The sequence below is a fragment of the Malaclemys terrapin genome, chromosome 4, assembly GCF_027887155.1.
Source record: "Malaclemys terrapin pileata isolate rMalTer1 chromosome 4, rMalTer1.hap1, whole genome shotgun sequence".
In the NCBI taxonomy this organism is placed as follows: Eukaryota; Metazoa; Chordata; order Testudines; family Emydidae; genus Malaclemys; species Malaclemys terrapin.
This window is the reverse complement of record NC_071508.1, coordinates 123627929-123652212: the sequence shown is the minus strand read 5'-3', so window position 1 is coordinate 123652212 and position 24284 is coordinate 123627929. Positions and strand designations below refer to the sequence as shown.

The 24284-nt window shown below is 41.5% G+C and overlaps 1 protein-coding gene across 1 annotated transcript in view; it reads right to left on the bottom strand.

Moving 5' to 3' along the window:
- Positions 1 to 24284, bottom strand: part of SLC24A4 (solute carrier family 24 member 4) — a 142728-nt gene that overhangs the window by 6631 nt on the left and 111813 nt on the right. The window contains exons 10-14 of the mRNA XM_054027793.1: positions 23490 to 23632; positions 17781 to 17950; positions 15714 to 15858; positions 4617 to 4783; positions 1938 to 2052 (exon numbers count right to left, since the gene is read on the bottom strand). Of these exons, the coding sequence (XP_053883768.1) occupies positions 1938 to 2052; positions 4617 to 4783; positions 15714 to 15858; positions 17781 to 17950; positions 23490 to 23632 (740 nt within the window). The remainder of the gene's footprint in view (positions 1 to 1937; positions 2053 to 4616; positions 4784 to 15713; positions 15859 to 17780; positions 17951 to 23489; positions 23633 to 24284) is intronic.

The following is a 24284-nucleotide window of genomic DNA, read 5'->3' as shown; positions in this document are numbered from 1 at the left end:
CCGGAGTGCTCACCCCAATTTGTTTCTCTCTCAAGTACCTGCTTAGCTATCTGTGCTACTGCCAAATCCACAAAACGTGCCAGGAAGGAGGAAAAGATCTAATATTGTTGGAAAGTGCCCTTCAAATAAGATCAGCTTTGTGGAGGAACTTTCAAGCCCATGAGAGACCTCCAGCTGGATCACATGCACGACGTCTGCTCCCAAGGCCTGGCCTGACACAGTGGGACACGGTCAGTAGCGCAGACTGTCCATCCCTGGGATATCCTCGGGATTTGTGTTTATGGCAACACCTCTTGCAGCTTCCCTTCACTGTCAGGGTACACCTGCATTTGCCCTTTGGGAAACCCTTTACTAAGGTGCCACGCATGGCCCGCACATGTTACATGGGAGAATCGGGGATTCTCCATCTACCACTTCATCACGCTGTTCCTTGCCTGTACTCTCACAGCAAGTAATCTTGACCAGGTTTTTCCCTGATATGTGACGCTATTCTATTGCAAAGATTTGGCCCACAGAAATCATTGGTAAGCTACAAATAGAATATTAACTGGACTGTGGAATAACTAAACGAAGCAGATATCTTTTTTCCTCATTGATTACTCATTTAACATTTTGAGTTAAACTTAAGGTAGAAACTCTAGTGAACAGAGATAAAGTATGATAGCATTTATTTTCTGTACAGGTTCAAGCATTATGAAGGCATTACACTGATCATTTTAGCACTTTTCCCCCTGTATTTCCTCTACAGATCTACTGACTCTAATATCATACATGGAAGAAACCAATTTTAATGGGAAGTGTCCCAGAACAGTTCTTAACACAGCTGATCTATTTTTGTGAGATTTTCCTGCATGTAATTCCTAATATGAAGTGGAGAATGGATGATTTTTAATATACGATTCTTTTTTGTTAGGCATAGCCAAAACATTTAAAAACAGACTGTGTGAAATGTATAGCTCTTACAGTTACAAATGAAACATTTTAAATATGTTTATGCTGTTCACATCATACAGATGCGGGTCTCTACTGGCTCCTGGTGGCTAGTTTAGGACTTCAGAATTTTTGAAGCCTGTATGCAGCCTGGAGAACAAAGAGCCATCCTTTGGCATTAAGGGCTGTAGGAGCTGAAATACTGCAAAATGCTATTATTACTATCTGCTCCTTTCTCAGTGTGATACAAATGAACACACTCATGCTTGTTTTAAGCAAAAATGGTAAAGGATGTGTCCATAAATATTTCTCATGTAAAAAAGAAAAGCTTTAACAAAAAAAAAATCAAAGCTCAGCCATGTAAATATGAGTTGGAAAAATCTTTGGCCTTTTAAATAGGAAAGTTAAATTAGACATAGTTACGGTTAATCTTTCCCTACTCAGTGTTAATATTCATAGAGCCAAAAGGAAGATGCTGGCTGTCTCTAGTTGGACAAGGAATATGTTTGAAGCAAGTTAACTTTTGTCGTGCCTTTTCCCCCCCAATATCTTTCCCCATCAACTTAATCTGAAATCAATGCAAGTTTTACATGCAGCACTTAGGACACGATCCAAAAAGCAAACCCTTTTTCTATGCACCTTTTTGGTGTACAATCCTATTTTTATGGCTGATCTTTTCTAGTGTAGCTCATGTGTATGTTACATCTGTCTAATCTGACTGATCTATGCTGCATATGTGAGGTTTGGTTGCTGAATGAACTGCCAGAACATTATGCGATTTCTCCTGATGCTCCACGCCTCTTGGATGTAATAAATGGCCCATACTCGTAACCAGAGATGTAACAGGGTGGGAACCATTTTTTTTTTTTACAGCAGCAAGCAGAGTGGGGCCCTGGTCCATGACTGGGGCTCCTAGGTGCTATCATAATTCAAACAACAGTTTGAAAAAACTGCATATTACAGGAGCAAAGCATGAAATTGTTGGAACACTTGAACAGAAATAATACCTTGTCTTGCTACTATTAAGCTGGCCATGCAGTCTGGTACACTCGTTCCTGCAGCTAGGAAAGTAATGCCCATGATAACATCAGGGATCCCCAGAGTGTATCCAATTATAGTAACCTGCAGAGTAAGCAAAAACAGCCATTTAAAATAATTGGGAAGTCTCTTATTCTGAAACTCTGTTTCCAATACAATTGTGATTCACTCTTCACTTTAATTTCTGGATGGGGCCGTTATGACAGTTACACACACACACACACACACACACACATTTCTATAAGGAAACAAAATCGTAGCAACAATCTGACTAAAAACCTCCTACTAGGGAACAATAAGTACTTGTAGGCACAGTCTTAAGGGTTTTATGAAAGCCATTTAAAGTGCTCCACTTTATACATTTGTAACAGGATGCGCTGGCCCCTTAAGGGCGCTTACAGACCAGCACAGCCTGTTCTTATGTTCTGCCTGGAACAATGGAATGCTGGGTGGTTCCCAGGTCTGAAGGTAGCTGTAAAGTTGGCAGCAATGCAGGCTGGGAAGAGGGAAGAACTATAAAAGAGCTCCCTTTGCCATAGTAAGAGAATGGCTTGGGAAGAGGTGAGACCTGTTCTGAGGGTCCTAACAGAGACACTCCTGAAGGGAACAGAACATGAGTCTCTCTAGACAAATGGCCCAGATGCAGCTTTGGAAGAGCCTAGGGAGAGACAGCAGCCTGCAATGGGGATCCCAGTAAGGATGGGAGGAAGGGTCTCGAGAGGGGGGGGTGTTAAAATCCTGAAAAAGGGGCCAGAAAGAAGGCTTAATAGCCAGCCACCTAAGCAAGCCTAGGAAGTAGCCTGTGGGAAGAGTAAGAGTGACAGAGCATTTGAGACTGGAGCAGGCAGCTACTTCATTGCTCGGGATTAGGGCTGGAGCCTGGGTAGAAAGGGTGGCATGGATTCCCATAAACCTCAGTGCTGCCACCTTGAAGTATTGTGCTGGCACTCCTATAAGAAAAGTCTATTTGTAGATCCGTGCAATCAAGGGGCTCTTTTTGGAACCCCTGCAGCCAAGGGGAAGAATTCCCAGAGACTCTTAAAGCAGGCAGTGGCCCAGAAGCCAAAAGTGTTTGCTTGAACTCTTTTTTTCGTTAAGAGTTGTGGTTACCCCAGAAGGATGGAGTCTTTTTTCTAACTTAGCCAGAGGATTATATTAAGTTATCCGATCACTAAAACATTTTCCCATTGAGAGGGCAAGTAACCATGGGGACATTGAGGCATGGACGCATCTTGAAAGAGATCAGAGACACTGTTACAGCATCTCTGAACACATCCTACTTTTGGTCTTTCCACAAAACTCCCACTGTTTTCAACAGAAGTTCTGAAAGTGGAACCAGGGTAGAGAGCATGGTCTTACTGAAGTACAGATGCTATGAAGTTGTGGCAATGTGGTACATCAGCAAGGATGAATTGTTGGAATATGAATCTCTCAAACAGTTTTTGCTACATATTACAAAATCAGGGGAAGAGGGTTTTATTTTAAAATATAATACTTTAAATACTAACTTAAGGGAAAATACTGTATCCAAGTGAGAATGGAAAAATAAAATAATCCCCAAATGTCTAATATACTGACAGAGCTATCAGTATGTATCCCAGACAAGTAAAGCTGTGTCATACAACTCACAAGCCTCAAGCAAGTTATGAAGATCAGCTGCTCGTAAATGAAGATGCTTCCAAAAGGTCACACGAAACTGTTACATATTTCATTTTCCAGGGTACATATTATGAAAGAGTTAGATTTTTTCATTTTACTGATTTTTAATTGAGGAAAATATAGGCATGTGAAGGCTTTACCTACCCTACCATTGACCTACCAATCCTTCAGCAGTACTAACATAACTTCTCATTAGCTTTGCCTCTCTTTGAATAGAAAAAAGATGCCTTTTTAAACTTCCAAAAATATTTTTTTAATTACAAAGAGTCTAATTTGAGCTACTTTACTATTCATGTCTCTTCTGAGTGAAAATATACATTTAAGCTATAAAAACTGAGAGAAAATAAGAGTGAATCACCTGGACTAGCGTTTAAAGTAAGAGTGTTTATGAATGGATCATACCTGATATATCTTCATCGGAGCCTACATTTTTGCATGTTAAGAGCAACTGAAAAGATTTATGGGTAACCTCTATGGCACTCTTATTAAGAAGGAGAATAATACTTGCGACTAATATAGTCCATTCCACCCTAAGCATTTTACACTGTATCTGATCCTGCAACCCTTACTACTCACCTGAGTTACTGTGTGAGTATATTTCAAGATCAGGCCTTCGGGCTATATTTTTAAAAGTATTTGGTGCCTAAAGACACAGATAGGCACCTAGTGGGATTTTCAAAAGCACCTACGCCCTAACTCCCAATATTAGGAAGTAGGCACTGAGGAACTTTTGAAAAAAATCACACCAGGCCCCCATCTGCATCTTTAAGTGCCTACCTTTAAAAATATGGTCCAAAAGTACTGTCCAGAAGAGAGACTAGCACATAGGTCAGATATTAGAATAACTAATAGACGGCACAAATCCCAATGTGGCTACGTTCTTCTTCTTCTTCTTCACCTAAAACAAACTGGGATTGGAGTTGAAGACGTTCGTCATCTGGCCTGTACATTTCATTTCTTAAAACAAGGTTTTTGTTGCATCCACTTACCATCCACACCATAAAATAGGAGAACAAAGCAATCCACAAAGTGGATAAAATGAATGTCAGCATAAAAAAGTTCTCCCAGCGGGGTTTGCTGCAGTTTGGAATGGTACAAAAGAGCAGGAATAGCAATGGCCACGTGAAAATCCATTTGACTTTGTTCATTTTTCCATCTGCAGAGAGAAAGGAAAACAACCTATTTAACTTTACTGTTCCTGCCGCACCAGGTCCAGTTACATATGTGTGCACACTGCGTGGATAGAGGAGAAAATAATAAATAGGCTTGGTTGCAGCTGTGCATTTTGGTTTGAGGGTCATTTGTCTCCCTTGCCCCCATGTCCGCAATTTCTGTCTCTCTTTATAATATGGCAAGTTCTGCCCTTGGATGCGTGTGTAGGGTTCCCACTGATTCAAACCAGACAATGTACATACATCCAATGATGAAATTTAGCCACAATGTATTGCTCTTTTGAATTTAAAACAGAAGGATGGTAGTACTGCCCTTTCAAGGGTGTGTTATCTTACCATTAAGCCCCTCACCTGAAATAAAAAGCAAATTACAACTTTTTTTTTAAAGGAACAGTGTAAAAAATGCCCACTTCTGTGCAATATCAGTGAACATTTTTAGCGGATATAAAAACAGACGTTGGCCTTCATTCTGAGCTGTGCCTGTGAAGGATCTAGTGCTAGAGAATTTGCAAATCACAGTTTACTGTCTGCATAACAATACACTCACTCTTGCTTCACAGACAAGACATATGAAATGCCAATGTTTCAAAAGTGTGAAGTGTTGCAAATGTGCATGTAAATTTCAAGTATTGAGATCAGAGGCAAACTACAGGATTTTCACAGACCAGGGATTATATCCATATTCCTTGAGACATTTTTCAAGCATTCTACAAGTTTGTTTTTCAGGCTGACAAATGAGGGGTACAGTCAAGTGCCCTTGATGTAGTTTTATTTTGGATATAATTAAGCTAGCAGGGGATTTCTTGATGCTTGAAACAGTATAAATGCCCTGATCATTGTGTGTGCAAGATCTATACAAATGTGCTGTTTTGAAACAGATGGATAGTCACACTAAAGGAAAAGAATAAAAAAACAGATACATCTCCACTGTAGTCAGAGTTACACCACTGTAAAACTGGTGTAAGTGAGACCAGAATCTGGATCAATGTCCCTCGATGCATTCTTTAATGAAGCAAAAATTAGTTGTAGAGAGAGCAACAAACAATATTATGCTGCCTTCAGCTTTAAAAGATAGTAGTAATGCTGAAACTCCAGCTTTCCAATGCTTACATGAGCCTGCGCTGCAATGAAGACAGCTGGACCAATGCTTTGTAATAGGGATTTCTATTTTTTGTCACAGAAGAGCTATTCATTTAGGCCTTGATTTAGCAAAACTAGTGGAAAGTCAATGTGAACATTCATGGTTTAGCACAGGGATCTCAAACTCATATGACTACGAGGGCCACATGAGGACTAGTACATTGGCCCGAGGGCCGCATCACTGACACACACACACACACACACACACACACTGCCCCCGCCCCCACTCCACGCCTTCCATGACGCCCCGCCCCACCTTTTCCCACCCCTTCCCTGCCCCCATTTCAACCCCTTCCCCAAAGTCCCTGCCCGAATTCCGCCTCCTCCCTGCCCCTATTCCAACCCCTTCCCCAAATCCCTGTCCTTGCCCCACCTCTTCTCTGCCTCCTCCCCTGAGCGCACGGCTCCCAACTCCTCCCCCTCCCTCCTGGAAAGCGCTAAGCACAGGCGGGAAGTGCCTGGAGGTAGGTAGAGGAGCAGGGACACTGCACGCTGGGGAAGGGGGGTGCCAAGGGAGGGGAGCTTGGCGGCCGCAGGAAATAACTCCACAGACCACGTGTTTGAGACCCCTGGTTTAGGCATGTCCTTAAGTGCTTTGTTGATTCAGGACCTTAAGTAGGATCCCTGTCAGGGTACATGCCCTCAACAAAGAAAATGAAAGACAGCAACTGCAAATGCCATACTTGTTATCTAGCAATACAGGGATCTCTTCTTACCCATGCAACAGGGAAAACATACCAGCCTGATTCTACTCTAGTGTAAATCAGGTCTAAGACCAACGTAGTGTTCCACCAGTGAGAGATCAGAATCAGGTCCTTATTTTTTCCAGTAATTTAGTGAGACAGTTGCCCACTCATCCTGCAGTTGGAGGATTTTTGCTTCATTAAAGAAAGCATCCAGAAACATTGATCTGGATTCTGATCTAACTTACACAAGTTTTACGCTGGTGCAACTGACTAACATAGAGTTACTTGTGAATTATACTAGTGTAGCTGAGAGCAGAATAATTCCTGTCTTGTTTAAAGTATTTTAATCTTTTTCAAATCCATATGCTCTGCACTGTATATAAGAAGCTTTGGGAGCCGAACATTCCAAAGAGACAGTGCTACAATAAAAAGTCTTATATTAATTTTTAATATATTCCTCTAATGCTACATGCCCCTATTTCCTCACAAAGGAGCTTTACAAACTTTACACTTGCAGGAATCACTTTCCCATTAAATTGTAGCCATCTCTAGGTGAAAGATAATAGGTAAACAACACACAGCACAACAGTGATGAGAAGGGAATATTGGTCAAAGCCCTACTTTAAAAAAAGTGTCATAAGATTTGCAATATCCACATATAGCAGACAGGAACTCAGTTTTAAAGTCTCACCCAAAAACCCCACACTTGGTAAACCACACGGTGTGATGCTGGCAGACCAGGTGCCAGCTCATGCCAAAGTCCCCATGTCTCAACTGAACACTGACAAATACATAGCTGGAATCAGTTTGGCTCGCCTGTGTGTTAGTATTGTTAAACCGGGTGTTAGAATGATAAGAATGTGTTTAGACTTTATTGAATGCATGTGAGTTGCTGCATGCATTAATCTCACTTGTAACATCTGTATCTCATATTGTAAGACAATATTTGAGTGGTTGTATTGTGAGCCTCTGTGACTATGTAAATCACCAGACAGGAGAGAGACATTAAATTAGTGTGAAGGGCTGCTCATCAACAGAAGGTTTTACATCCTTCCCAACAGGAAAGGTCCATCAACACCAGATGTTAAGAAGATAAAATACCTTGTTCTTCTGCTCTTCCCCCTCTCCCCCCCCCATGAAGATGAGTCATGCAAGTTGATTCCCCTGCCATCCCCCATCAGCTGAGTTTGCAGCTCAGAGCACATGTCCGAAGGGGGATAAAAACCCCAAACAAAAGGAACTAGGTATCTTTATGCTGCTTGGTCTGGGGTGGGGGGGAGGGAAAGGGATCCCCAGCTGCGTAGCCTGGGTTAGCCCTAAAGAATATATAGACCTTGCTGAACATAGAGGCTTCTATTACCTTTTGAAATTTAAGATTGTAACTCATTTGTGTGTATATGTTTACCTGCTTTCACCTTGTAAATAACTGTTTCCTTTTCCTATTTCACAAATCTCTATATAGTTTATTACAGAATTGGCTACCATTGTTGTCTTTGGTGTGAGATCTAAAGTGCCATTGACCTGGGGTAAGTGACTGGTCCTTTGGGACTGGGAGTAACCTGAATATTGCTAAGTATCAGAGGGGTAGCCGTGTTAGTCTGAATCTGTAAAAAGCAACAGAGGGTCCTGTGGCACCTTTGAGACTAACAGAAGTACTGGGAGCATAAGCTTTCGTGGGTAAGAACCTCACTTCTTCAGATGCAAGACTTCTTGCATCTGAAGAAGTGAGGTTCTTACCCACGAAAGCTTATGCTCCCAGTACTTCTGTTAGTCTCAAAGGTGCCACAGGACCCTCTGTTGCTTTTTACTGAATATTGCTGTGATTCTTGATGTAAGGGATGATTTATCACAAAGGTATGCTCACCTGTATGGTGAGACAGATTGGAGTACCAAGGGGACTGTCTATGGCTCCATGTTTAGGCTCTTATAGTACCTGAGGAGTTTACACTTGACAATTGGCTGGCAAACTAAGTATAGAATTCACAGCCAATTTGGGGTTTGTGCCCTGGTTCCTAACAATCTGCCCCGAGGCTGGTCCTCACATTCTTGAGTCGCTGCAGGCAGCGTTACACGTGGAACTCTAGCTTAGATGGGCCAAAGGCTGTGATGACACTGCCAGGAATCAAATGCACTGTTGGAGCTCAGGTATTTCAAACTTGATATCCAGGCCATTGAATCATTTCTTCTGGGAATGAAGGAGGAGCAGGTAAGTAGGAAGAGTGCATTATTCGGTGTATTACTGTGTAACTTAAATTAGGGACTGCCAGACAGCGTCAAACAATGGTCCATCTACTCTGGTATGCTCTCGGACAGTGACTTGTACCAAATGCTTTAGAGCAGGGGTTCTCAAACTGGGGGTCGGGACCCCTCAGGGGGTTGTGAGGTTATTACATGGGGGGGTCATGAGCTGTTAGTCTCCACCTCAAACCCTGCTTTGTCTCCAGCATTTATAATGATGTTAAATATATTTAAAAGTGTTTTTAATTTATAAGGGGGGTTGCACTCAGAGGCTTGCTATGTGAAAGGGGTCACCAGTACAGACGTTTGAGAACCACTGCTTTAGAAGAAAGTGTCAAAATCCTCAAAAAAGGACAATTATGGAGGAAGCTTCTTTCTAACCCCAGGTAGTTAGTGGTGGAAACCAGAGTCTCGAAGCATGAGTGTTGACACCTCTTATAAATGTTTATCCCAATTGGTGATACTACAGATATTCTTACTAATTCACATAAACCTCAGCTGTAGGGCTGGTTGAGAAACAGGAAAGATTTTGTAGACCTTTCTGCAATTTCTTCCTGTTTTTGTTTGAAATTTTGAAACTTGAAGAAAAAATGCTGACCATCCCTACTCTAGTCCTTTTTTGAATTCTATCAAGCATTTCGCTTCAGTGTGACTGGTGGCAATGAATTCCACTGGTTAATTATAAATTGATTCAGATCCTCAGCTGGTGTAAATCAGAGTAGCTCTACTGAAATCAATCGAGTTGGGCCCGTTTACACCAATTGAGGAGCTGGCACTGTTGGTGTGTTTGCTTTTTAAAAAGTGTTTCATTTTATCAGTTTCAAAATTTGTTACTTTAACTTTTTAAACAAAACAGTCTTTTTCCACTAATGAAAACAGATTTTAAGTTCCCTTTCTCCTGGGTCCTAATTACGCTTTATAATTTACAGCTGAGATTTAGGACTAATCATCATCAGTAATATTTAATTCAAATTTTGATCTTAAGTCATGTAGTAATGAGGAGTGTACAGCTCCACGTAAGAGCTCTTGTACTAACCCAAGCAAGAAGTATAATTCTGCAACAAAATGATGTTATTCTCAAGGGCAAAGGATTGATTGGACTAGTGTATGAAATTTAGTGTATGTAAATTAGCCAATCAGCCTAATTTGTTTCTAAGAGTCTACTGCATGTTAGGCACTTAACAAATGAATACGTTACAAATGTTACATCCCTACTGTGGTACCGATCATGGAAGCCAGAGACACAACCCAAAAGGTTCAGTCTAGAGCTGGTCAGGAATTTTATGTTTGAATGTTTTTTTCATCGAAAATTCGCTTTTAGAATTTCAGTTTTTCAGAGTTTGATCTGCAAAACTGTCAGGTTTTTATTTTTCATCCTAAATTGGAAAATTGTATCCAAAACCTCAAAAGTTTCTGTGGGATGAAAATTCTGTTTTCCCTGCCAGTTCCACTTCCAACAAACAGATCTTTATTACAGCCTCTCAGAGATCACTCTGCCTGCACCACGACTGGATCCAGCATGTTACACTTCCCAGTACATGTCATGACTGGGTTTCTTAAAAGCACAGTCTACTACAATGAAGACAGATAAATTCTTCATGCCAGGGACCAAAGACAAATTCTGCTGTCCATTACAATGGAGTTACTCCAGATCTACAAAGGAGGGAATGCAACAAAAATAAAGAAGTTATTGAGTGGAGATGTTCAGTATATCTGTTAGTTCCACTGTTTGTTTGATTTTTCTTATTACTGTCTATTTTGTTACCCCTTCTTTGAGCAGAGAACAGGCTTCCTATAGCTTTTTCTTTTAAAGCGATGGATAAATCATAAGTGCTACTTAAAAGAAAGTCATAACCTGTTACTTCTCCATCCCTTAATGTGGGCCTTTGGATTAAAAATTACAAATATAAATCCAGTCACAACAGGGACCAACATCTTTCTTACCAAGGAGGAGAACAATTGGCAAACACAGACATTTTCCTGTCTAATTTATGAAAAATCAGTCTATATTTTGTATCATGTGAATTGGCATAGACATCTGTGCTGTGATAGAGAACAGCAATCCAAAGTCTGATTGCAAACAGAAAGACACATATGCAGCCCAAAAGGGAAACAGAATTTTCGTCACAACATATTACTTTTAGGTACCTTTGTCTTGTGGTTATAGCTCTGTTCAGTTGGTGGGTTACCAATGGAATGACCTAGAGCAACATTAAATCTGCAAGCTTTTGTTCCAAACCTGTCTGTTTTTAATATTGTCTTTCAAGATGCCAGTGCCATAGGATAATGGGTAGGATTTGCTAACCTCCTTGAACAGTAGCTCTATCTTTTTAGTTCTGGAAAAAAATTCTTATCTTCACAAACATAATATTTCATTATAGTGAATTTAGAAACCATCCTGTGCAACAAGGAATTCTCAATTTCCATTAGGTCAATGGGAGTTCAAAACAATCCACACTTTTACAAGAGGCTTGAAGATGTGGCAATAAATGGGATTTAACTACATGCTTACAGCTAAGCATGTGTTTAAGTGCTTTTTCTGAATCGGGGCTCTAAAAAGGCAGCTAAACTGTGCAAGGGCTCTTACACATCAGCTCATTCTCAAAATATGCCAACTCAATCTCAGTCTGATGTACTCCAGCATTTCTTAACAATGCTGCTCCAAAGGATTCACAAGGACACCTCCCCTGCAAGGTCAAGTGAGCCATCTCCATAACTGTATACCTGGCCTCCACCTGCCCAGGAAATGAAATAATCCGGTGGTCATTCCTCAACTCAGCCTCTCCACACTTAACACTGAGCACTGCCTTCCCTTCCTAGATCACTCTGTCTTAAATGGGCACTGACAGACCAGAGGGCATTCTGTCTTTAAAACCATCCTGAGGAACAACAATTTATTAGTTTGTGCACAATCTACAGGGCTGAGCTGACTTTAAATGCTATTTTAACAACCCCAGTTTGTTATTTAACAACCCCAGTTTGAATAAAAGGGATTTATGTAGCCGTGATCTTGGGGGCGGGGGGGGGGGGGAAGACTATACTTTTTTTCTTTTTATACTTTTATAAACTGAATATTTTTTACAAAAAGTTTAGTTGTAACAGGGCTTTAACTGTCTCACTCGTCACATTTTTTAGCCCATGCGCTGTTTCCAGTCTACTTTATATTAACCAAACAGCAAAGTGTCAGATGAGCCTCAGTTCTTAAGAGCTAATTGTCCAAATGTTAACCTGCAGATCAGGAGAGATCAAGGTACTCTCTTTTTAGGGAGAACGGTTACTTTTCCATACAAGCCAAAGCCAAAATCTGGTAGTATAATAACCCGTTTCACAGTGGCTGCTGCTGTTGTCCTGCGTTTCAAGATGGGCCTGAACCAAACCTGGAACCGCTCTGAAATTTGGGGTCTTTGAAATTCAGTCTAGGATCCTGCCTGTATTTTGTAGCTTGAGACTATCTTTACTTCCTTCACGTAACTCTCCCTTTACTCCCAATTCCCATGCCTGAAAGCCTTAGTTCTATGACAGAACCCCACCACTGAGGGGGCACCACACATAACAGGGAGTAGATCTTTAAGACAGTACATTCAAACGCAGCATTACTCTGAGGTAGATTAAACTGCACTTACATCTATTTCAGAAGAAAGATGTTCTGACAAAAGTAACCATGGTGTGCAACTTGAAGAAGCAAATCAAAACCAAAAAAAGATGTGACTATAGAACAGCAGAAAAAAGTTTAGACCAATCCTTGGCCATCTTAACTGGGGTGCTAAAAAAAAAAAAAATTAATTAAAGTGAATTCCCTACTTTGCAAACTGCAAGCACCTAACTTGGAAAGTCCTTTCAGTGTCTATTCTTCCTCGTGCTCTTTATAGTACAGAAAGAATACATGAACTTCTGATCTTTAGAAAATGTATGTTCCTTATTCCTGGCCTGAAAACGCATCAAAAGATAGACAGAGGGGATGCTGGGAAACTGTCTGAAAATTACCGTTCTCCCTAAAGCCATTTTCAAATGTCAGATTTTTTTAGGCTGCTGATTGTACCATGACTCTTAAACAACAACAAAGCATGGTGTTGTTTCTTTACATTTTCCCAATGTTATTGAAGTGGGTGCTTTCGAGAGCAAAAAATAACAGAATTCTCCCTCAGAGTATGTGAGCTGAGCAATAAGCATCCAAGCAATAGATAATCATCCCCAGACAAAAGGGGAGTAAGAAAAGCTGAAAATAATGATGAGGATTTTAAATATCTAGTCCCTCTGCTCTTATGTAAACTCTTCCAGTTCTAGCTGAACTTTTGCTCTATCGTAGTCTGAAGTGTCTCATCACCTATTCCACTCCGGCCTGTTGGGCCTCAATTATCCGAAAAACATTCTTAATAAATTCAGAAAGACTGCCTTAAAACAATGCCAATGGCATAACTTGCAGCCCACCTGGCATTGGCCAATGTCGGTAGACAGTATACTGGGCTAGATGGACCTTTGGTCTGACCCGGTACAGCCTTTCTTATGTTCTTATGTCCTCAGTTCAAACCCTTATGCTACCATGAATATTGTAGGACACAGGAAGCCTTAGGCGGATCTTTTCCCCCCACTCTCATTTACAATCAAATCTCCTGGGTACTGAACAAAGCCAAAAATGATAAAACTTCCAGCCACCAGAAGAGTTATTTATTGTAGTAGTAGTAAAGCTTTAGGCTCTGGGTAACATTTCCCCTGTGCTCAGGTTCTGCTCTGTGCAGAAATATGAAATGAAAGACGGGACCGTGATGCTCCAAACAAAACTGGTAGCAAAGAATGTACTGAAAATATCTAGATTAAAAATTATCTTTACAAAAATGACCATTCATGCTTGTGTTTATAATTATCTGTTTAAGTTCACAGTGATTTTAAATTGTCACATTAGCATGGTCATGTGCGTCCATATGTGTAAATAAGCTCAATTTATTCTGCTGTACAAACAGTAAAAAAAACACTCTGTATAAATGCACTCGTTTGTTGCCATCAATCCATCTAACAGGTGCGTTTCTTTAGCAGATCAGCTGTCTACGAAGTTTTATCTTCACGGGAGAACAGGTATTTATTACATAATGGATTCCAATAATAGTGCACACTATCAGTTCCAATAATAGTGCACACTGCAATAAATGTGAAAATATATAGTTTCAACCAATCTTTCTTCACACATCATCTCTTTCAGTGCGCTCCAGTATTTCCTAAAATCAACAGCATTTCTGCTTTGATCATTAACATTTTAGAAATGGGGCCTCACAGAAATCAAAGAGCATTCTCAACTCTTTAATGCTCAACATCTAAAATTCCTCCTTCAGTTTCAACAGGAGTTGGCATTATTTTTCACTGTATAGAAATGTTTTTTTCTGCTGTGTTGTGGAAAATTGACCACAGTTGATTTTGGATCAAACAGCCTGAGGCTCCTTTATTGATCAATCAAACATGCATGCATGGGTGAGTCAGCCAAGGCAGCCGAACCCCCCCGACAGATAAAATACGGGAGCTTATATAGGACAAAACCACAATTAGTAATACATACTTTCTTATCAACATTATTGCCATATTTGGAATACAATATCCATAAAAGGGAATATAGCATAGCAAGCTTTCCTGTTATTCTTAGTTTGCCCTTTGCGGTTTCTTGCTCTGTCACCTGACATCTATCAATCATAGTCTGTTACAAGGTTAATTCTACTTTTATAATTTCTACAGTTAGTTCTGCTTTTATGATTTCTGTCTACCTTCTCCTTTTATCCCTCCCCCGCTTTTCTCCTTCCTCCAGGCCACACATACAGTTCACCTGACCATACATACAGTTCACTTGACCAAAGTTTAGGCCTTAGTCCATTTTTCCTCCACAGCTGTTAAACAGCTGTTGTGCATCACCCCAGATGTGGCTACATTTCAGTGGCAGGCGAATTAATCCCTGCTATATGATCTGTAGAGCATTTTGAAATGAATCAACAGAATCAACATATAAAGTACTATGTAAATCATCATGATAACACTTTTCCTGTACATAGCCCCTTTCATCAGAGGATTTCAAAGTGGTTTCAAAAAGTGGGTAGTATAAGTCACTTTTTACATATGAGAACCAAACATGTATATAACCATGAGGGCCTGTGTTTCCACTTGTTATTCTTAGGGCCGGCTCGAGGCACCAGCTTAAGAAGCAGGTGCTTGGGGCGGCCAAGGGAGAGGGGCGGCACGTGCGGCAATTCGGGGGCGGCAGGTCCATCGCTCCCTCTAGGAGCGAAGGACCTGCCGCTGCCAATCACAGCTTTTTTTTTTTTTTTTGCTTGGGGCGGCAGAAATACTGGAGCCGGCCCTGGTTATTCTGAACCTCCTTTTTAATTCCTTCTCCTCCAAGAAGGCTTTCTGCCCTGTCTTTAACATACATGTGTGCACCAGCTTACCTTTCATCAGGAGGCCAATGTAAATAATTAATCCAAGGCTATTATTGGGGGTGTGCTGATTAGATTGATCTATGCAGGTTATGTATTTAGTCCCCTCTTCCAACAACCACAATTATACATCCAGCCCAACCCTGGAGAACTCCAGATCAGTCTTGAGTTCTTACCCGAGATCTCCACTCAAGCAGCACCTTCACCACTTCTGCACATGGCAATTGGAAATCGAAGGCCTGAACCTAACAATGGCCCGTTTTCATTTAATGTGACCTCCAGTTGGGTTTTATTGTAATTCAACCCTAGCAAAACAATTTCAAATCAATTGCATAGTTCCACCTGACTCTTGATTGTCTCTACAACCCATTTTTTGGCATTTTAATTCCATTTTGTTGTTCATTGTTTAGCATCCTCATTCTCTTGAAGATCAAACCTACCTGGTGCTGAAAAGGGAGACGCGTTTTCATGCTCATTCTCCTCCTCTTGATTTTCCACAATGATGTTCCCGTTTTCAATATTTTCATGTTTCCCATTGTGAAGCGTTTTGCTTGTGCCATTGGCAGAGTGGATCAGTCGCTGACGCTGCACAGGAACACACACCAAAAAACCAAAGTAATCTTTGAAAAACTCTTAACTTTGCTAATCTTGTTCACTTGGTCAGTTCTGTTCTTTCAACCCCTACCACCTTGGAGGCCCGGATCAAATTCTCAAATGAATCCTATTTTAGCACAGAGTAATGAACATGGCTCATTTGGAAGCATTTCTCACCTATGTCTTCAGGCCTCAAACCCAGTGGTGATGCTGCAGTGCTGTACTCCCGGGACTGCTGCACTATCAGAGGTGCTGTCCTTCAGATGAAACATTAACTGAGGTCACTTCTGCCCCGCTTCAATTCCTTCCCCAGCCAGTCCCCCCAGGTAGAATTTAAAGATGCCCCCAAGTAGAATTTAAAGATCCTGTGACACTTTTCAAAAAGGGTGAGGATTAGCCCTGCAGCATCCCTGGTCTGATTAAACATGAGGGTTGTCCATTGCTTTTGTGGCGCACATGTTGCTATGCTCATTGCACTACAGTAGCTACAATGGTTGCTATTCCAAATAAATATTCACCACATAATGACAGCTGGGACACTGCACTAATTTCATACATTTTGGAAAGGCATGAGCTGTGCTATCTTAGGTGGAATGATGCAATAACTATTGGCAAGTGCTGTCTTTTTTAATGGCAGCTGTTCCAACTCACTTGAAAGTGCTTTACAATACCTTGAACATGAAAGGTGCTGCCAGCATCTGAAACAATTCTAAGCCTAATGTAACTGAAAAGGGAATTGAAAATAGAGAGAACTCAAATCCACAATACGTTGCCAAACTTTGGTGGTTTGCATACAGTGGAACCCACATCCAAACCACTTCTGGTTTGGGGTTTAGTTTTGCAAACTAAAAATGGCAGCTTTCTGGCCATTTCACTACTCAAAAATACTTTCTTATGGATCAGCTAATTGGCTGGAAAGCAACCCAGTTGCTGCTAAGTGGTTTAGCTGAACTTCTCCCACTTCTTGTACTGCACCACAGAGCTCACTTTCTAAAAACATATTTGTGTATGGTTGTTAGTTGGATTCCCCCCCCGACCCCAAACATGCAGAATTTCTGCTAAACTGCCATGGACTGTTCACAGTGTGCTATAGTCCTGGGAGCTGTGTTATCTCCTCTATGTTATTGGAACTTGCAAGAACCTATTTTTCCTATACTTGTAAATCCCAAAATAAAAAGCCCTTTGCTTGGACTTCATGTTACTCAGAAACAAAGGATGAAATCCTAGCTCCACTGAAGTCAATGAGGTTTTGCCATGGACTTCATTTAAGCTCAGGACCTTGTTGTTTGACCATTCTCAGGACTTTTGTTGCAGGGTTATGTGAAAGACAGGCTCTCGTGGTGACAACATGTTCACTGAGGGCTAATCTGAGCCTGTCTGAAGAAAACGTCCCTTGTGAAAAGTTTGATCTGCTTTCCCCTTTGTTATATATAACTCAGGACTATAAAGGTTAAACACATTAGGCAAATGTCTGATGTGATTTGAAGCTCTGTCCAACTATTAAAATAAGTAATAAGATCCTATGGTTGATTTATCTATTATGTTATCTTCCCTCAGTTCACTACTCTTATAAGTGCTCAAATGCAATTCCAGTGGCTAAACAAAAAAAATCCATCTTCTTCTAGCAAGAGGAGCTTCTTAATCTTTACTCCCCTTGTACCTTCAAGAGCCCCCCTTCCATAGTAACCTACCCTTCAGGGAAAAGGTATGACGCCTATCATCCTGTCCTAGGCACCAATCAGTATAGTCACTAGAAAGTGACTTAAGTCTCCGCTGCCCTAGGAGCTGAGTTGGAGAGTCAACCTGTGATTCCAACACCGAAAGCATCTCTATAAAAGAACACTGAGTGGGAAAGTGGTCCTTTGGCAAACCCCCTTCAAAGCACTCATTTGTTATTCTCTTAGTGAACTTACCTCGTTAATAATAAGCCTGCTTGCCATCCGCAGTCTGGTTCTGGGTCCAAATTTATTTGTAATCATTATTCGTAAGCCAGCTTCAGGGAAGCGGAATTTCGGGGGACTGGAGCAGATGATCTCATCCACCATCACCACCGGGTTTTTGCCATATTGCTGCTTTCCCTTCACTAGTGATCACAATGCCAAGAGTTAGTTGGGAAATTCATTTCACCTGGCTTCCCTTTGCCGAGAGTTGCCCCATTGTGACTCATGCAAGGGATCACATTTACCTGAGTTCTTGAATTTGCTAGCAACAATCCCACAGTGTTTCTTGAGCCTCACAAATTTGATCATCATTGGCTCTCCCTCTCTACCTAATTCAGATCATGTGTTGAAGGGGGTTTTCACTATCTTGAGTGAAATAGGTTGGTATGGTTCTCATCTAGCCATTCATACTGGGACACCATTTTTCTTTGATTACAGACCATCACCATTCATCATGGGTTAGCAAGCTTTGCACAGACCACGCACAATTGAGAGAGCATATACAGCTCTTTGAAAACTGTAATGCTATCCAGTTTGCTTAAGGTGCTTAGCAGCTGTGCAGCCTGCTGCCTCTTCTAGAGCCCTGTCAGGGTCCCTTAGTGTTGGGTTCCCCGTCCCTGCAGAACTTCACTTTAATTGAATAGAATATTAACAATATCTCTAACAATATGGGATTTCAAACTATCCAAATTTAACACAATTACTTCTGGATAATTGTTACAATTGATCCTTTAACACAAAGGAACTTTAAAATTATACAAAGGTAAGAGTTGTGGTATGGTATTACAATAATAAAATGCACTAAATTATACTAGGAGTCAATACAAGTGTAATCAAAGGCTTCTTAAACTTCACAAATCCATGCCAGTATTTCCATAAATGCTACAAACTACACATAGCAAGCACAGCAAGGCTCAGCAGACAGGAGACATACCCATGTGCAGTTAGAAAACAGGGCAAGAAGTATGCATGTGATTGAAATAAAAAATTATCCCCTGAGTAGTGGGGGAGAGAAAACAGCATTCTTTACTGCTTGGGTTATTGCCCTTTTTTTTTTTGGACAGTAGGTTACTTACATTAAGAGGAGCGGAATTTAGGAGGCAAAAGTGAAAGACAATCATTAGTGCATAGTTTCAGTCAGGAAGCAAAGGAAATCTGGGAAAACATTCAACTCAAATGAAGGAATTAGAATTGATCTGTCATATAAATGCATAGAAAGCTACATAGTTACTGAGCCTACATCTGTTATTCACTCCAGTGATTAAATATTTTTGTTTTTTTAGGATGAGGTCAGTTTCAATATACATGTGCAAACTACATCATCTATTGAAGCTTTGCAGCTTGTAGCATCTTCTAACACATACGTTTTGGGATCTGAGAACAGATCCTCCCATTAACATCCACCCCCCAAAAAACGCCTGGATGAGATTGTAAATCACCAATACACCCTTTTACGCTCCTGTCCTTGAGCCTCTTGGTACTGGGGGAGGCAGAACTTTACAAGACACTGTTTTGTGTTTCATTAAAATGAGGCTTTCGGTGAGGGTATGGTGCTCACATGAGGCACATAAAGATATCTTAAAGTTTCAAAAGAAAACATTTTCTATCCAGAGGATCAGTTAAGTAGCTTTGGCCTTGCAGTTTAATCTACAATGAAGGATGAAAGTAGGAATAATTTTGTATTGGGTGAAGGTAAAGCAGCAATTATCCTCCCACTCCCAATATCTTCAGCCAAATTTAATGGGATATTGCAGTAGATGCAAAATAAGGAGCAAGGATCTTCTGAAGGCTCTCTAGGAAGTGATTGCACTGAGGTTATTTTTCCTGTGAAGCAGTGTATAGCCAAGATAGCCTGAACACTCACAGTTGTGATCTGACTCTCATTTAAAGGAGACTCAACCATAGCAGCCTAACATTTGCTTTAGTCGAGGAAAAAAAAATGTTTGGCAACAATTCTGGTAAAGAAGAAAGCCCTGACACTTCGATTTAATGCAGTCTTGCTAGACTAGCAGCTCTCAAGTGAGTTTCTCCAGTGAAATCTCCAAAGCACTCCTTGATCACGCAACTTGTCAGTGAAAACAACACGGAAGTACTGCAGTCACAATGGAACTAATTCTAGGAGCACTAATGAGATGCACAGGTCAGAATAGGGTGACCTTATTTTCCCAAAGGGAAAATGGGACACTGGTCTGGGGCAGCCCAAGGCCCCCATCGCCGTCCCCCCATGGGGCTGGCCTGAAGGCCCCTATTGCCTGCCTGCATGGGGCTGGCCTTGCCCAAACCGCTCTCCCGATCCCTCTCTCCCTTCTGCTCAGGGCTGGCGTTGCTTCCACCTCCACCCTCATGTTCCTCCATGCCCCACTAGGAATTGCGACACACTTTTTTTTGGGCAAAACTGGGCATTTGTCCAGTTTTCTCTTGCCAGCTAATGATCAGTTGGCAAGAGAAAATGGGACAAATGCCCAGTTTTGCCAAAAAAGTCGGGATGGCCGGGACAAGGCTTAAAAACGGGATTGTCCCAGCCAAAATGAGACGTATGGTCACTCTAAGTCAGAAGGACCTTTGATGAATTACAGGGTAAAAACCTCACCATTGAGGTACAGTGCACAGATCATGGGTGTATGAATTACTGCAGCCCCAAGGCTAACACAGCACATTTATTCTGCCTGTTTTTCTCTTCAATCCGATTCCATCTGTTTCTGGAGACACATAACCCAGCTCCATATGGTCCAGATGGGTCCCATTTCACAAATGGCATAAGTGGTTTTTACAAAAAAAGGAAAAGCATTTTCTGCAACTCCTTTGTACATCCTGCAAGGGGAATATCCTCCAGCCATAGTATTTTCTTTTCAGAAATAGGCAAACTTTCTGCTCATCACTCAGGGTCTGATGCAAAGTCTACTAGAGTCAGCGGAAAGCCACTCATTGACTTCAACAGGCTTTGGATCAAGCCCTGTGGCATCTAACCTGTGTTCAGTACAGACTCACACAACACACTCTTAGCAAGAGTTTTCTGTTACCAGGGAGGAATCAAACCCATGCCATCTGAGGGGAGCATGGGTCAATATATATATAAAAAATGCCCAGAGCACTGAGCCATGGTCCCTGTACTTTTAAAATGGGATCATTATTAACAGGAGTACAAATCTTTTGCCTTCACTTCTGTGTATAGAACTCGTCCTTGAAATTGAATTTTTCTCAGAGTGAAAAGCTCTCTGTATGAAAATCCAGTAATGGAACCTTTTATGTTTCACCAGTGGAAGCTCTTGAAAGTAATAAAACGTATGAGCATCAAAGGCAGCTGTACAGTATGTGAACCTCCCTTTTATCTGCACCTACAGTAATAGAATTCCCATCACCAGTATGAAGAAAGTACCTAACTGAGAGCAGCTGTTCTTTGTTAGAAAATAATCAGACTTGGTATGTACGGGCAGGAGCAGATTAAGGTTAGATCCAGCCCATTGAATCCTGGGGTGGTATAGCAGTGGATTCTGAAACTTGCTAGCCACAAGTAGGAGGCAAGGCAGCAGGCCAGCTGATGGCAGCCTCCCCACGCCCACTCCCACACACACACCTGAAGACTGCTGGCAGTACCTTAGGAAGATGGAGTTCAACTCTGGAGGAAGCTGGCCAAGAGCAGGCCAAGGCAGAGGCAATGCAAGGTCATGGCACGTTTTTGCCCAAGAGAAATGTGGTGCAGCAGGCAGCCATGTGACTGTCTTTAGGAGAAGGATCTTGTTGCCTGATGCACAAAGTTGTGAGGCAACCTGGATGAAGTACCTCTCCCACTACCCACCACAGTTCCTTCTCTGTCCCCTCATCTTTATCCCACTCATGTTTTCTCTTCCTCTCTCACCCTAGGCAGGTCCCCTTACTTCCCTTTGTCCACTGTCCCCATGGTAATGTCCATTCCCACACTACCCCACCTCTGATTTCTAGTGGTGGTTTGGTCCCTCCCATGTGGTCTCACATTGCGGTAAGAGGGGGAGACTGCTGCTGGGGATGAGGAAGGGGAGGAACATCAGATATGGGGAGGAGATTGGCCTCAGATTTCAAGACAGCAGAAAAGTTAACAGAGAAGAAATCTGTTGTGGGGAAAGTTTGAAGGGAATGAAATTTGGGTGGATCTAGGCTATTTTTAGCCTCCTTATGTAATGCCTCTGAGAAACTCAAAGCACTTTACAGACATGAATTAGTCTTCACAACATGCCCATGAGGCAAATAGGGGTAAGTAACGATTCAATATTATTAGCCCAAATTTACACAGTGGCTAGAGAAATTGAAGCTTAAAGAACGTATATGACTTGGGTAAAGTCACACAGCAAGATGGCATCTATGCCAGAAACAGAACTCATGTGTTTCAACTCCTAGGCCTGCATTCTAACCATCTCCCTGGTGGAGCAGACAAACCTCAACGTCCCTTGAAAGGACTCTGACCAATTAAGTGATATGCAGCAATGCCAGCTTTTTGTCATATAGGAAGATTATTCTCTAATCCCGAGGAAGATTATTCTCTAATCCTGAGTAAATCTCCCATGCATCCAAGAGAGAATGGATAGTTCACTATGCAATAGCCCTTCTGTTACCTGAAGATCCAACATAACGAAGGATCATAATACTTGCTACAAAGTGATTTTCTCTTAATCATGCCATGGTTTCATATAAGAAATTGATTAATTTATTTGATTATTAATATTTATACTACAATAGTGCCTATGACCCCAACTGAGACCGGGGCCCCATTATGTTAAGCACAGTACAGTATTGTAAAAGACAATGCCTACTCTGGACAGCTCCTAATCTAAATACATGAGGTAGAAAAGGGGAGGGGACATATTCATACTGTAAGTCTGCGGTGAGGTGGATTGACCCAAAATGCACTGGGCAAACAAAGCCTTAGCCCACCTCTCTTATACCACTAGCTTCCCTTTCCAAATTCTGCCCACATTTCAAGGAGATGCAGCTTCCAGATACTTGAAGTTGCTTGCAAATAATGAAGCAGCAAGACCTGACTAGCCAGGAAGGGCTCAAGGAGTGAGAGGGGCTGAGCCAGGCAGCAAGGACTTGGTTCTGCAGACAGGAGGGGATATAAACAGCAGACAGAAGGAAATGCAGAGCTGAAAGATTCAAGAAGAACAAACGTGCTGACTCTCTCATGCTGCAGTGGCAGCAGAAAACCACCTTCCCCATGTGGCTGCCAAAAACCCTTCCCCCCCACTTTCCACATCTGTTTAGGAACCGACCTTGCCGTCCTAGTATTCAAACTCAACCTCACATTAGGATGGTTCCTTTTGCCACCCTGGCCATCGCACCCCAATGCAGGTTTCACCTACTGCCTGGAACTTAATTCTTACACATCTTAAAGTGAAAATTACCTTCTGCATTCACAGCAAAGAAAATATTTCATTTATGGTTTTGTAACTCATTCACCTATTGCTGAACCAGAGAGTAGAAGACAGCAATGCTGCAGGTGTACAAAGTAGCATGTTTCCATCACCTCTAGAAGGAATTATGATTCTCAAAGGCTTGGCTGCACTGAATTTGTCAACTTAGCCTAATAAATATGGCATTGTCCTTCTTGCTTAAGGTTAAATATTATCACTGTTTTGTTCACCATTGGAAAAAAAACCCACCCACAATGTATGTCAACTCTTTGTCCAACTCCTGTCTGCTCAGCCTTACCTTTCCATAGCAATGGCATGGATGGGTCATCATAGCTTATGTCATAACATTCATTACCATCTTCCAGCTCATTGCTGACTGTGTTGCCATTCCCAACGTTCATGCTTTTGATGGTAAACAACTTTTGCATCTTCACATTGTACCTGAAAGTGCAAAAAGATGGGTCTGAGAATGCTGGATTGTTGGAATACTTCTCCAAACTCCCAGGCTGATGCAATGTAACCCAGCCCACAGGGATTATTTTGTGACAACCTACACTATGCTAGGAAAAGCCAGAGAGTATCAAACTCTGTACTGCAGGAAAGACTAAGCTTTGCCCACCTGAAGGTCATTTTGGCAATCTGACAGAAGAACAAGGACTGCACCTAGCTTGCAGGCTTCAGAAAGCAGTTTTAATTCAGAAATACATTCCAGGGAGAACATTTAGCTCAAGGTGAAGCACTGCATGCTGGATGTGAAGCCTCAGAAGTCTTCGTCTCTATATCAAAGAGCATGGCTGCCGCAGCATACAGAATAGCATTTGGCCCCCAGGACAAGCTTTGGACATGCTCAATCCACATCAAGGGATCTTGAAGCACATCCTCTGTATACTGAGAGTTTTCAGTATATACAAGGGGCTTTTCTGTCCCCTAAGAATTTAGTTTGTTCCACCTCCTGGGACATGAACTTTATAGGGTTTCTAAAATGTACTGTAAATATACAAGCAATTACATTTAAATGAATGCCATTGAAAACTATGTCAGACACTGATGCCACATTGAATATACCCCTTCATCTTAATAAGAGTTTCGCATT